Raw genomic sequence first — 15,867 nt, 5'->3', positions numbered from 1 at the left:
TACCCAAAGGGCTAACGAAGAACTTGAGAATATAAAGCCAAAGTAGAAAATGTTCTGCGTTTAGTTTTCTTGTTGTTTAACGTGGATGATCTGTAGATCTTAAGGGTCTGTTAAGAATGAAGATGATGGTGGTGTTGCTGGTGGTGATGAAGATGGTTTATACGTCATTTTGTTTGCCTCTGTGGCAGACATACTGTTTTATGCTACCACCATAAAGTGCTGAAGCCATAAATAAAATCAACACTCCAGCTACTGTTGCCGATCATCATCCTCAGAACTTTGGCATTATGCATTAAGGACCCTATGACTCGGAAGACTGGTAACAAAGTGTCGGTGAATGAAATTTAATTAATAGACATATAAATGGTTAATGATTTTATATGGATGAGGGTTTGTTTGTTTTTTTGTGTAAACAAAGACAGATCCTGGGCTGGGTAGTGCCTCCTATGGCGTCATTGTCAGTTGGGGTTATTAAAAAGAGATTTTTGCATAATTAACATTCACAACTGCCTGTGTTAATTAGTGTTGACATGAGGCCCATACTACTCATATTGTCAATATTTAATGGGAAGAGAAGGGAAGAAGTGAAAATAATCTCAAACTTGATCTGGTTGCCCAAAAAGTAATTGCGGATTTTTTAAAAGAGAGTAAATGCATTTTTAATAAAACTTAGAATGAACTTTAATCAAATATACTTTTTTTCTAAAGCAAGCTAAAAGTAACATCTGATAACTGACAGAAGAAAGAATGCAATTACAAAGTCACAAGCTGTGAAAAAAATTTGTCAACGCCGACTATATGAAAAATCCGCAATTACTTTTTGGGCAACCCAATAAGTAAAAAAAATTGGTTGACAAAGAAAATGTTTGCTATGATTTGGCAGAGATTTTTATTCTCGTAGAAAATTTCGTGGAAGTATGACATGAAAAAAATGTGAAAGGGCTTTAAGTTCGGCAAGGCCGAATCTTACATACCCTCCACCTTGGATTGCATTAGAGAAGTTCTTTGAAGGACTTCAAATAAATAGGCGATACAGATGGACCGTACTTGCCATAACTAATAGAAGTCATAAAAAACCAGTAAGGAAAGACAAAAGTCGGGCGGTGCCGACTATATAATACCCTACACCTACCCTAAAAGTATCAACTGGGAGCTTTATATAAATCTGAACCAATTTCGATGGACCTCGGGGAAGGTTTTCAGATGGACTAGTGTATCCGCATCAAATTTCGAGCAAATGTCAAACTGTAATAACGACGGTTGACAAATGACAACATTATTGCAAATAATCCAAAATCCGACGAAAATTTGTATATATAGACGCTATATCTACCTACGAACCGATTTCGACCAATCTTGTGTTGTAGTCGTCGAGCAAAGTGTTGTTCAAAATTTTTGGCAAGATTGGTCACTAAATGGGCTTGCAGTGGCTTTAGAAATGAAAATCGGGCAAAATACATATAGGTCAACTACATCTATATCTGAACCGATTTCTATGAAATTCACCAGTAATAATTCTTAGAGTCGAACAAAATCCTTCCTGCCAAATTTCAAGAGAATCGGTTAACAAATAAGAACTTTATTTTCATATTTCTCAAAATCGGACGAACATATATGGGGGAGCAATATCTAAATCTGAATCGATTTCGACCAAATTCCTTAGATATTGTGTTAGTCGTCGAGAATAGTCAATAAATGCGCTTGCAGTGGCTCTAGGAGTGAGAACCGGGCGATATACATATACGGCAGCTATATCTAAATCTGAACCGATTTCTATGAAATTCGGGTAATAAATGCAGCTTTTATGAGCCTAAGAACCTAAATCGGGTGATCGACCTATATAGAGGCTGCATCAGCATCTAGTCCGATATAGCCCATCTGTCTTTGGACAAAAAAAAAAGTATCAGCTCAGTACAACCGACAGACAGATTGATGGACAAACAGACAGACGGACGAACGGATAGACGGACGGACGGACATAGCTAGATCGTCTTCAATTTTTACAAGGACCAATAATACATATACTCTATAGGATTAGAAATGATTATTTCGATATGTTGCAAACGAAATAGCAAAATTAATGTACCCTAATTCTTCGGTAGTGGGTAGAAAAATCATAAAAAAAAATTCCTCGAACTTGATTTCCATGGAAAATGTTGAAGATGGGTTTTTGTAAAAATTTCGCCAAAATTAAACTTCTTTAAAAATTTTGTCAAATTTTTATTTTCAAAAAAATTTTATCAAAATTTGATTTCATAGAAAATATTTTTTCTTGCATAAAAAATGGTTCCCAATTTGATTTTCAATAAAGAAATGTTGTTTATGTTTTGTCTATGATTGCTAATCTTATTTGTCATCTAACCATTACAACATTTGCTATAACCAGGCCAAGCCTAGACCAGACTGGTTATGGTTGACCAACAATATCCTGATTGATGGCGCCATTCAATAAGTCTAGAAATTAGTGTGGGTGTTGTTGGTGATCTCGATTAAAATCATTTAAAACTATTAATCACAATACAACCTTCTCACTACCACTAGCTCTCATTTCCATTGGCTCAGTTCTATTTATCGCAACTAGCAAGAATGACGCAAAGAATTATTAAAAACTCAATATAGCCCATAAAACTGATTTAGAAACCAATTTTCAGCAAAAAAAAAAACAAGCAACGACACATTGTCAATTGCTTGAAAAGATAACAGCATACTAAGAACAAGAGCAAAAAAAAAAAGAACAACAATAAAGTGGCCTAAATCTAACACAAAACACACAACAGTGCGTCCCACATACAGCAGCAGCAGCAGCACATCGATGTCGTTTAGTTGTGACGACAAAAGACTTAAAGATTTATGGTAAATGTAATAAAATGGTCAAAAGAAACAGCACCTCACGAAACTGCCAACATAAATCAAGGAGTGGCAGTCTGCCAAGGTTCTTGGGTTGGTGTGGTTGTATGTGTGGTGTGCTAATAAATGCTAGCCATTGAGTGAATGGGAGCCAAACAAAAAACTTTATATAGGTTAACTGGCCTCAGAATAGCACACACACACACAATACAAATGCAAATCTTTGATAAAGCAAATTTGATAAACTTTGAACAGAAGTACCGTAAATTTATGCAACATATGTATGTATGTAATTGAGTTTTATATGACAATTTCAAAAAAACAAAAAAAAAAAAAAATACTGAGAACTCTATAAATAAGTCAGTTTTCGAGGTTGGGAAACCTTTTGCCCCCAAAGTGCTCGTGTCTTAAGTCTTTCGTTTTGATATCTTAGCTGCACGCAGATATTGCATGCCCACGTTTTGTGGCAAAGTTCATTTGGTTACCAATTTGTTAGAACGGCAATAAATTATATTCCAGCTAAGGTTGGAGGTTTGTGTCTTAAGTCTTTTGTTTCGGAATATATGGACTATTTATGTATCAAACATCAATCATTTTGAAATGAAATAATTTTAAAAAGGCAATAAGGTAAAACCTTTTATTTGGAGGAAAAGTCGGACAATGCCGACCATAAAATAACTCTGAACTTATGTTCCTGGACTTTTTCTGATCAAAAAAAAAACAAAATTTTGGGAAAATTTTACTATATTTTTTTTAATCTGAATCGGTTTAGAGAAAAATCGCTAGAAATTGCTACAGCAATAAGAGAGTGGTATTTACCAAATTTCTTGAGGATTGAGTTGGAAAATGACCACATTATTGCAAAATAGTCCAAATGCGAGGAACATTTATATGGGAGCTATAGCCAAATTCGAAGCAATTTCTTTAAATTTCAATCGACTTCGTCTATAGGCCAACAAAAATGTCTGCGCTAAATTGAAGGTATCGGACAGAAAGACAGGCAATAAACAGACCGGTTCTTTGTGCACAAATTGACATGGACAGACGGGCAGATTGGGAATAGATATGGCACACTAATCACAAGAGAACACCTGCTATTCGCCTATGCCGACGACATCGATGTCATAGGTCGGCCTCCGGAAGTAGTAACTGCAGCCTTTAAAAGAATCGAAAGAGATTTAGTGAAAATGGGTCTGGCAGAAAATGGAGATAAGACGAAATGGATGGTTTCAACTCCCAAAAAGCCTTGCACAACCGAGCAGATAAAGAACATGGAGAAAGTTGGTAACCACAACTTTGAGACAGTCAGTAACTTTATCTAGCTCGGCACCGCCGTAACCGAAACGAATGACACCAGTTTTGACATTAAGTGAAGAATAATACTGACAAACAGATGCTACTTTCGATTAAGTAAGCAGTTTAGAAACAAGGCCACCTCCCGACTGGCGAAGATTACACTATGCAAGACACTGATACTATCCGTGCTGTTATATGATTCTGAAGCATGGGTACTTGTAAAGCAGATGAGGCAGTGCTTGGAGTATTTGAGAGAAAGACACTGATACTGCCCGTACTGTTATATGGTTCTGAAGCATGGGTACTTGTGAAAGCAGATGAGGCAATGCTTGGAGTATTTGAGAGAAAGACACTGATACTGCCCGTGCTGTTATATGGTTCTGAAGCATGGGTACTTGTGAAAGCAGATGAGATAGTTCTTGGAGTATTTGAGAGAAAGACACTGATACTGCCCGTACTGTTATATGGTTCTGAAGCATGGGTACTTGTGAAAGCAGATGAGGCAGTGCTTGGAGTATTTGAGAGAAAGACACTGATACTGCCCGTACTGTTATATGGTTCTGAAGCATGGGTACTTGTGAATGCGGATGAGGCAGTGCTTGGAGTATTTGAGAGAAAGATTCTTCGTAAAATATATGGACCAGTTTGCTTTAATGGAGAATATAGGCGTTGAATGAGCCACGAGCTGTATGAGCAGCATGACGACGATATCATAGTTACACTCATCAAAATAAAATGACTGCGTTTTTAGGTCATGTTGTCAGAATGGAAGAAGAAGCTCCAGCAAAGAAGTCTTTTGAAGGCAAACACGCTGGTACACGCAAACCGGGAAGACCAAAAGCCCGATGGAAAGATCCCGAGGTGGCAGACAACTCGAAACTTGGTGTCAGTGATTTTAGAATGAGCTCAGAAGATCGAGGCGCTTGTAATGCTATTCTATTGGGTTGCCCAAAAAGTAATTGCGGATTTTTCATATAGTCGGCGTTGACAAATTTTTTCACAGCTTGTGACTTTGTAATTGCATTCTTTCTTCTGTCAGTTATCAGCTGTTACTTTTAGCTTGCTTTAGGAAAAAAGTGTAAAAAAAGTATATTTGATTAAAGTTCATTCTAAGTTTTATTAAAAATGCATTTACTTTCTTTTAAAAAATCCGCAATTACTTTTTGGGCAACCCAATACGTTCGGCTAGTGGAACAAATGTTCTGCCATAGCCAACTAAAGTAAAGTAAAGTAATATGAATTGATTAAAATTTAGTCTATAATTTTATTTTATGGCTTTGTACATTAAAGCCTAGTATGGTCCGATTTGGTTTATAATCTGATGTAGGTTTCATATTGGTGAAAAATCGTATGGAATTATATTTTGCTTAGGGTCTTTAATATTGAAGAAGCTAAAGCCATTTTTGTTTTGTTACGTCTTAAATCTTTTGTTTGCTTCTTCGAATTTCATATTACCGGCGACAACGAAGTTACATTCATTAATTTTAAAAGCACAACGCCCCTATGGTCATTAATTTAATTCACCATATCCTATATACAAATCTTGGTTTTTACAAAAAAAAAAAAAAACAGAAAAAAACATCCTTTCCGAAATTTATAGCAGCAACTTGAATAACAGCTTTGATCCTGTTCAAAACTGAAAAACACAAAAAATCTGCCCAATGCGTTGTTAATGAAAAACTTGTTATAGTTACACCACACCCCTTGCTCTGGGCTCCCGCTGTCGTTACCTTTCAATCATCATGAAACATCACTTTTACTTTTGTTTCACAGTTTTACACAATTCGCTCTTAACATAGCATGGCAAAAACAAACCAAACGAAAAAAAAACTGTAAAAATATTGCACCGTAAACGGTAAACTTGCCAAAGAAACCAAATCAAAATAAAACACAGCAAATGACCAGAGAAGAAGAAGAAGATGCGAAAAAAGCAGAAGCGAGAGAGACAATCAACGAAGCAGAAACCTGCTGCAAAACCACACCATGCCACCATTATTTAATACACCAGACTCGTTTAGCACACAGCCAACCAACCAACCAGCCAACCAACCCCAAAATGGAAATGAAATCAGCAAAACAAGCCAGTCAGCTTGCAAGACAAGCAGAAAAAAAGCTCATAAACAGCACAAAATTAACCGAAAACAATCGTCTACTTAATGTACTTCTACAGTTAGTGGAGGATTATGCGAGTGCAACGGTTGCAAGGTCATCCACTGTTGGTGCCGTTCAATTTTTCTCATTGTTTTTGTAGGTAGTGTTTTTTTCGTTTTCGTTTCCATTTTCTGCCTCTGACTATGGCTGTGGCAATGATTACAGCAGCAACACCATCACCAAACAGTGGCAGCCTCGAACAGGCAAAAATTGCTTTTTGATACCAACACATGCCCATTATTAACAAAATATGCAAAAAAAAAATATATAAAAAAAAAATTTTACAAAGTATATGGACTTTTGCATTTACATACCTACAACGCCTTTTGTAGGCACCTTTTATATACGCCTTTTTTTTCAAAAAAAAAAACCTACATACAATATGTCTCAAAAATATATGCTTTACAAGTTTCTATGTAAAATAGTGTTTTTGGGTTTTTTGTTTCTTATTTTGGAAATCATGTACATTTCTGTGGTTTCTCAGCAACCTCAAATATTTTATCATTTTCGTTTTAATTTTTCTACTTTTGCGTTTCTTTCGATGCGTATTTCGGCTTCTTTTTTCTCGCACTTTTGTTTATTCCTATTTCTGCACTTAAATATTGAATAGAGGTTTCGATGTTATGGGGTTAAGAATGTTCTTGTCTGCCGTTGTTATTGTTTTATAAATTCTTTGTGGTATAGGGTATTGTAAATTGTTTATAACAAAAGACTTAAGACACAAACCTTGACGATTGTTGTAAAAGAATGAACGATCCAAGTGTACATGGCCACAAAGTCAAATAAAGAGCTATAGCACTTGTAGTGCGCCATGTACTTGACACATGAGAGTATTTGTGATTTGTGTACATGAAGTAATTTGTTGAAATTGTTGTCAGTTATTAACAAAGCAAGGACGGACAAATCAATATTTCAATATATTGGGTTGCCCAAAAAGTAATTGCGGATTTTTTAAAAGAAAGTAAATGCATTTTTAATAAAACTTAGAATGAACTTTAATCAAATATACTTCTTTTACTCTTTTTTTCTAAAGCAAGCTAAAAGTAACAGCTGATAACTGACAGAAGAAAGAATGCAATTAAAGAGTCACAAGCTGTGAAAAATTTTGTCAACGCCGACTATATGAAAAATCCGCAATTTCTTTTTGGGCAACCCAATAACAAACGGGGTAGCGGGATTAATAGAATGAAAGTCAGGAAGAATGATAAAAGAAGAATGAAGAGAGGACGGTTGGAGGAAAGAATGAACGAATTGGCAAGTCAAGGAACGTACTGAATGACATATAAAAAAATCGATCTGCTTGCCTTCAAAAGACTTCTACGCTGGAGCTTCTTCATTCATTACGACAACATGAACTGGTCAACGCAAACGTTGCACTGCGGCATAAACTCAAAACAAAACAAGTAAAAAGGCGTTAAGTTCGGCCGGGCCAAACTTTGGATACCCACCACCTCGGGTATATATGTGAACCACCTTTCGTCAAAATCCAGTGAAAAATACATACCTTATGCCCCATTGCAGCTATATAGATATGTCTATATATATCATCCGATTGAGACCAAATGCTTATAAGTACAAGTCATTGTTCAAGCGGGAGATCGGTCTATATGGCAGCTATATTCAAATCTGGACCGATCTGAGCCAAATTGAAGACAAATATCGAAGGGCCCAACACAACTCACTGCCCCAAATTTCGTCGACATCGGTCAATAAATGCGCTTTTTATGGGCCCAAAACCTTTAATTGAGAGATCGGTCTATATGGCAGCTATATCCAAATCTGGATTGATCTGGGCCAAATTGACGAAGGATGTTGAAGGGCCTAACACAACTCACTGTCCCAAATTTCAGCAAAATCGCATAATAAATGTGGCTTTTACGGGCTCAAGGCCCTAAATCGGAGGATCGGTATATATGGCAGCTATATCCAATTCTGGACCGATTTGGGCCAAATTGACGAAGGATGTTGAAGAGCCCAACGCAACTCACTGTCCCAAATTTCAGCAAAATCTGATAATAAATGTGGCTTTTATGGGCCTAAGACCCTTAATCGTAGGATTGGTCTATATGGCAGCTATATCCAAATCTGGACCGATCTGGGGCAAATTGAAAAAAGATATCGAAGAGCCTAACACAACTCACTGTCCCAAATTTCGGCGACAATGGACAATAAATGCGCCTTTTATGGGCCCAAAGCCTTAAATCTAGAGATCGGTCTATATGGCAGCTATATCCAAATTTGGACCGATCAAGGCCAAATTGACGAACGATGTTGAAAGGCCTAACGCAACTCACTGTCTCAAATTTCAGCAAAATCGGATAATAAATGCGGCTTTAATGGGTCTAATACCTTAAATCTGAAGATCGGTCTATATGGCAGCTATATCCAAATCTGGACCGCTCTGGGCCAAATTGACGAAGAATGTCGAAGGGCCTAACGCACTGTCCCAAATTTCAGCAAAATCGGATAATAAATGTGGCTTTTATGGGCCGAAAAACCTTAAATCGAGAGATCGGTCTATATGGCAGCTATATCCAATTCTGAACCGATCTGGCATAGGAAATGCTTCAACGTCCTATCATCTTCCCTGCATGCCCTAAACATGCTATCGCTTGCCGCACCGATTTTGCATAAGTGAGCTCGTAGTCCTATATGTCCTGTTATGACACTAAAAGCTATTCTGACCTCGTTCTTGCTGCCTTTCAGTAATAGCCTCGTCTTCTCACTATCTGGATCCACCTTAGGATTTTCGCAGTCCTACCGGATTTTGCCATTCTCAGAGAAGGCGTTAATCTCCTTTTTACACTCCATGACTGTTCTTGATCTTACTGTTCTTGTTGTTATTGCCCTGATGGCCAGTTTACTATCCGTTAAGATGTTCACACTCGACGTCCTCGCGTTAACACACCACCTCACGCATTCCGTGATTGCCCGGATTTCCGCCTGCGGGACCATATTATGTCCAGGCAGTCTAGAACAGATTTCAGTCCCTTGGGTTCTCAATGTCGACCCCCAGACCCACTCTGTCCTCTTGCTTTGATCCATCCGTGTTACATGATCTTCCAGATGGCAATCATAGGGTTCCGTCAGTCGTAGACTGTGCCGCTGGCAGCAATCCCTCGCACTCAACCTTAAGTTTCGTCTCAGTTATCCGATTGGAAACCTCTTCCATTCCTTCAAGGTTTTTTATCGTTGCCTCGGTTAGAGCGCTATGGTATGATCTGCCCCTATTCTTTATCCATTCTCTCATCGCCTTAAGTCTCACACTTAATATGTATGTCATTGGGTTGGATGTCTAGAATAGTCTCTGGTGCTCTACGTCCTCTATGGCCTCATCGCTCCGCCTATGCCAAGACAAGATGTTGTCTGAAGCTGTTGTATGGCCCTTATGTTGCATTTTTTCTCCATAGCAGTCCACCAAACTACTGAGGCGTATGTAAATATTGGTCTAATCACGCTCCTGTAGAGCCAGTGGACTATCCTCGGATTCAGGCTCCATTTCGAGCCTTGGACCTGTCTAAATAGAGCCCAATATATGTGAGCCTTCTTTGTATGCTCCTGAAAGTGACTTTTCCAATTCAATCCAGTTTCCGGTCCAAGATCACACCTTAGCCTCTGACCTTGTTAGATATCGAAATCGTTCTATTGGGGAAAGGTGGTGCGTCAAATTGGCCCATCTTCGTTGTCCTCGTGGACAGGCAGATTTCAGTCTTATCTGAGTTTACATTGAGATCCTTGTGTCTAGCCAGTCGTGTGTCATCTGCAAGACCCTTTCGTCCCTTTTGCATAGCTGGTTCGGATGCTTAACCCTTAGATGTGTTATAATATGGTCTGCGTAGCACACGGGTTCAAATCCCTCCTCAGTCAGCAACCGTAATAGTTTATTTATGGTGGTCACCCATAGGAGTAGGGATAAAAGGCCTCCCTGTGGCGTGGCCAATTTCTCCCTTAAATTGATGTCATGATACACACAATTTATCCACCTTTTCCTTAGCATATGGTTTATAGAGCTTCGGGTCCACCCGATACTGGTCTAAGGATTGGATCAGTGTGTCGGTCCTTGCATTGTTAAAAGCCCCCTCGATGTCAATGCATACCGCCAATGTGTACGTTTTGGCATCGAAGGATTCTTCTATTTTATGCACAGAGCGTGCAGGGAGGTCTTCACCGACCTTCCCTTGATACCTTTGTTGCTTCCCTTCCCTCCAATACCTTTGTTGCTTCTTTATAACTTAATTTAAGTCCTATATTGTAACGATCAGTCTGCATGCCCGTTGGAGGAGTTATTGGTGGCCATATGACGCTTGGTACCTACCTACTATCAGATTCATACTATTTTTTTAAATTTTCCATTTTTCAAAGTTTTTAAAATCATTTTCATTACAAATTCAAATTTTTTTTTACAATTTTTAACATATGCCTTATCATTCGTTCATCATGGAAAACATAAAGCCCATATGAAGCACTTAATTGTTAATAGCCAAACAACATTTATTATCCGATGACATTCTTAAACTTTGCGCATGTGGGATTTCCACCTTTTTTTCCTTACCCCTCAACATTGTCATAGCAAATTTCAAAGTTTCTCTATTAAAATGATAGCCCCATAAATTGAATGATTCACACACACAAAGGCCAATGACAAAGAGACCAATGCAGTTGCTATTGCGCCAGACACTACTAAAATATGCAATGAAATTGAGAGATGCCAAATAATCGTCTTTTTCCCCCTTCTTACAAAGTTGCTAAATTTTTCTTGTATATATTTTCAGAATCGGTTTATGTGGCTTCGATAATCCAATGCGTGATCAAAAAACAGAAGAATTTAAAAAACACATTGGCCAGGTAAGTTTTATTTTATTTGTTGTTTTTTGTTTTGGATTTTTTTTTTTCAAGAATTTCAACAACGGATGTCTCATATTAATAATGATTAGCTAAGAAACCCCAAAGCTATGGTGGCCAAGAATGAGACTCAGAGAAATAAGTAGCTAGCATCCCATAAGGCAGTGAAGTAGAGATGACATTTTTTTTTTTTTTTAAGGGGGTGCTGTTAATGCTAACTGTATTCTATACCCTAGACTAAACTCGTCATTTCCACGCGATTTGTAGTGAAGGGTCCCATTTTTACTTATTTTGTCTGTGACTTAGTTCTTCGTACTTTACTTTAATAGGCTTTTACAGAATATTTATTCCACCGATTTGAGTGTACCACCGTGTTTGCCTTAAAAAGACTTCTTTGCTTCTTCATCCATTCTGACAACATGACCTAGCCAACGCAGCCGTTGTATTTTGATGCGTGTAACTATGCCATCGTCGTCATACACCTCGTGGTTCATACGTCGCCTTTATTCTCCATTAACGCAAACTGGTCCATATATTTTACGAAGAATCTTTCTCTCAAATACTCCAAGCACTGCCTCATCTGCTTTCACAAGTACCCATGCTTCAGAACCATATAACAGCACATGAAGTATCAGTGTCTTGCATAGTGTAATCTTTGTCTGTCGAGAGGTGGCCTGGTTTCTAAACTGCCTACTTAAACCAAAGTAGCAGCTTCAACGTCTCATCATCTTCCCCGCATGCCCTAAACATGCCGCACCGATTTTGCATAAGTGAGCTCGTAGTCCTGTATGTCCTGTTATGACACCAAAAGCTATACTGACCCCGTTCTTTCTTCCTTTCAGTAATAGCCTTCTGTCTTCTCACAACCTGGATCTCCCCTTAGGATTTTCGCCATCCTACCGAATGTTTCGCTGTTCCACAGGGTTGCATGCGCATTCGTCGCCCACGCCCTTAACTCAGACTGCGTCGACCCGAAAGGCATCGGTTTAACCAAGTTTATTGACGGCAGTTCTCTGGCCTTCACTGCCAAATCGTCTGCTTTCTCATTTCCAGTTACTCCAAAGTAGCATCTGTTTGTTAGTATTATTCTTCGCTTAATCTCAAAACTGGTGTCATTCGTTTCGGTTGCGGCGGTGCCGAGGTATATAAAGTTACTGACTATCTCAACGTTGTGGTTTCCAACTATCTCCATTTTCTTATCTGATTCGTTGTACAGGGTGTTTTGAGAGTTTATACCATCCATTTCGCTTCAACTCCATTTACTGCCAGACTCATTTTCACTGTTTCACTTTCGATGCTTTCAAAGGTTACAGTTACTACTTGCGGTGACCGACCTATGATATCGATGTCGTCGGCATAGGCGAGTTGCATACGTTGTCTTGTGATTAGTGTGCCATATCTATTCACATCTGCATCTCGTATAATCTTCTCCAACAGGATATAACAGAGATCACACGATAGGCTGTGTGTCTCCTTGTCTGAAACCTCGATTGGTATTAAATGGTTCGGAGAGATTCTTTCCTATTCTTGCTGAGGAAGGCGTATCAGCATGCGTCATCCTACAGAGTCTTATTAATTTTACAGGGATACCAAACTCAGACAAGGCTTGAAATACCTTTGAACGTAAAGGAGTATCGAAGGCTGCTTTGTAGTCAACAAAAAAATGGTAGGTGTTGATTTGTCCTTCTCTTGTCTTTTCCAGGATCTGGCGCAGTATGAATATCTAGTCTAGGGTGGATTTACTAAGTCTAAACCCTATTGATAGGGCCCAATTGTCTCATTGACTTTAGGTTTTAATCTTTCACACAGTACGCTCGAGAGTATCTTGTATGCGATGGGGAGAAGACTTATTCCTCTGTAGTTGCTACATTGCATCTTGTCTCCTTTCTTGTGTACGAGACATTGTATGCTGAGGTTCCAATAATCGGGTATGCGTTCTTCTAGCCAGATAGAGCAGACAAGCTGATGCATATTACGCCTTATCAGCTTGTCGCCTCCGGTCTTAAATAGTTCAGCGGGTAACCCGTCGGCTCCTGCTGCCTTGTTGTTTTTCAGTAGAGTCACCGCTATTCGGAACTCATTCTGACTGGGTGGTAAATATTCTATACCATCATCAGGAATTGCTTCTACTGCATCCTTTTCGCCGCCATCGTCGGACACTAGCAATTGGGTAAAATGTTCTTTCCATATCCTCAGCAGTTACCATATCTGTGTCAGTTACCAGATTTCCTTCTTTGCCTCTGCTGAAGGAAGTGCCTGCACCAAAGCCATCAATTTGATGTTTAATTCTTTGGTAGAATTTCCGGACTTCATTCTGACTCCTGTACATCTCAATTCGCTCACACTCACGTCTTTCCATTTGTTTTTTTCTTTCTGCGGAATAGACTTTTCTCCTCTCTCCTTTTTCTCCTGATACCTCTCCTTCATCTGGCGCATTGCTACTGATTGCAGGGTTGCTCTATATGCTGCATTCTTGGCTTCAGTAGCATCTCGACACTCTTAGTCGTACCTTGGGATTCTTGGAGGAGGCTTTCAGTACCCAAGCATGTATTTCGCGACATTTTCCAAGGAGTGGGCAATAGTTTGCCACTGCTCCGTTATATCATCGGAATAAGGAGGGCTTTCATCAAGCAGTTGGGTCGGTCGAGTGGAGTATGCCGCTGCCATTTGTTGTGTTTGCAGCTTTTCAATGTCCAGCTTCCGTGCAGTGGCAGATCGTACTTTCTTCGACATATTTAAACGGTTGCGAACGTTTGCTGCGACAAGGTAATGATCCGAATCTATTGGTTTGCCCAAAAAGTAAATGCGGATTTTTTAAAAGAAAGTAAATGCATTTTTAATAAAACTTAGAATGAACTTTAATCAAATATACTTTTTTTTACACTTTTTTTCTAAAGCAAGCTAAAAGTAACAGCTGATAACTGACAGAAGAAAGAATGCAATTACAGAGTCACAAGCCGTTGAAAAAATTTGTCAACGCCGACTATATGAAAATCCGCAATTACTTTTTGGGCAACCCAATATATTCGCTCCACGGATCGATCGCACATCTAACACGCTGGATGAATGCCTGAATGAATGAATGCATCTATCACAACGTGATCAATTTGATTCCTCGTGTTTTGATCGGGTGACAGCCATGTGGCTTTGTCAATATTTTTATGTTGAAATCAGGTGCTTCTAACTACCATGTTTTTTGCCGCGGCGAAATCTATCAGCCTCAACCCATTACTGGACATTATCTCGTGGAGGCTAAACTTTCCGACTGTTGGACCAAAAATGTCTTCCTTCCCTATCTTCGCTTTAAAATCTCCCAGAACGATATTAATATCTTGGGCGGGTTAGCGGTCATATTCTCTCTCTAGGCGCTTGTAGAAAATATCCTTGGTCTGCTCGTCCTTGTCTTCCGTCGGGGCATGGGCACAAATAAGGCTGATGTTGAAGAATTTGGCTTTTATGCGGATTGTGGCTAGCCTCTCATCCACCGGAGTAAAGCTGGAAACAGGGTGTTTCAGTCTCCGACTAACCACAAATACACAGCCAAATTCATGCCTCGTGTCACCGTTTGGTGTTGTTGTGACGCCATTCCCAGTCCATCGCACTTCCTGTAAGGCGATAATATCTGCCTTGTACTTCTCTAATACATCCGCCAGCGCGTATACTGCACCTTCTCTATAAAGAGGGCGGCCATTCGAGGTGCAGATCCGCAAATCATGGTCCTTTTTTTCATTTGCGTGGGTCGTCAACGTTGGGGGGGATCCGTTGTTACTATTCCTTTGTTTCTCGTAGTAGTTCTCATAGTTTTCCGGGGGCGGGTTACTGGCCGGGCGCCCCAAACGCATGGGTTTTGTGGGACTGCACATGTATCCCTCATTGTGGCGAGCCGCTTGCTCCAAGATCCTACGCTCGCCTAGTTTTCCAGGGGCGGGTTACTGGCCGGGCGCCCCAAACGCATGGGTTTTGTGGGACTGCACATGTTTCCTTCGTTGTGGCGAGCCACTTGCTCCAAGATCCTACGCTCGCCTCCAGCCGCCCCTAACCTGGGAACAGACGCTGATGTTGGCCATTGGTTATTTGAAGGCGCCAATAACTCGCCTTGTCATCTCGAGTATCATGGGCACTCAGTTTTTAATTAAGAGCCAGTGCCACCTGACACCTCACTGAGACTCTCCTCTCGAAAATCGGCCGCATTTGCCGCTATTCTGCATAAAAACGGAGCTTTCCACCATCCGCAATCTGTGGACACTCCCGATAGCTTTCAGCTAAGCTTGCCGTGATAACGATGGATACCACACAAGTCGGAGCTCTAATTTTCCCGTGTCTTCAGCTCCCTCTATTCCTACGCCTTTGTTTGCCAAACATGAATGAATCGCCATCCATTCCAAGATATTTGCTTAAAAAAAGCGGCTATAGTTAAACTAAAACTCATTAATACCCATCCAAATGATATATACGGTGGGTACCTGAAATTACAGAAACCGCCCACATCCATACCATACTCTTTACAAGAATATTTGTCAGTTTGTCACATGTTCGCTCTTTTATGTGAAACATAAACCAAGTGCCAGACAGAGTGTGGTCATTAACATCAACGATCGTGGTTCTCTGACCAATTGTGGTTGAGTTAAGAGTTTACCACACTCACACGGAGAACAAAAAACCAATGAAATAAATCATGTTTTTGTGAACAAAAATCGCATAAATCTCTGCATAGTATGAGATGAGATCTTT

The 15,867-nt window shown here is 39.6% G+C and overlaps 1 protein-coding gene across 1 annotated transcript in view; it reads left to right on the top strand.

The window, feature by feature from the left end:
- The window catches only part of LOC106094286 (uncharacterized), a 244,660-nt gene that overhangs the window by 178,217 nt on the left and 50,576 nt on the right, over positions 1 to 15,867 (top strand). Inside the window, exon 4 of the mRNA XM_059368839.1 lies at positions 11,067 to 11,139. Coding sequence (XP_059224822.1) covers positions 11,067 to 11,139 — 73 coding nt within the window. The remainder of the gene's footprint in view (positions 1 to 11,066; positions 11,140 to 15,867) is intronic.

The sequence above is a fragment of the Stomoxys calcitrans genome, chromosome 5, assembly GCF_963082655.1.
Source record: "Stomoxys calcitrans chromosome 5, idStoCalc2.1, whole genome shotgun sequence".
Taxonomy (NCBI): Eukaryota; Metazoa; Arthropoda; class Insecta; order Diptera; family Muscidae; genus Stomoxys; species Stomoxys calcitrans.
This window is presented reverse-complemented; position numbering and strand designations above follow the sequence as displayed.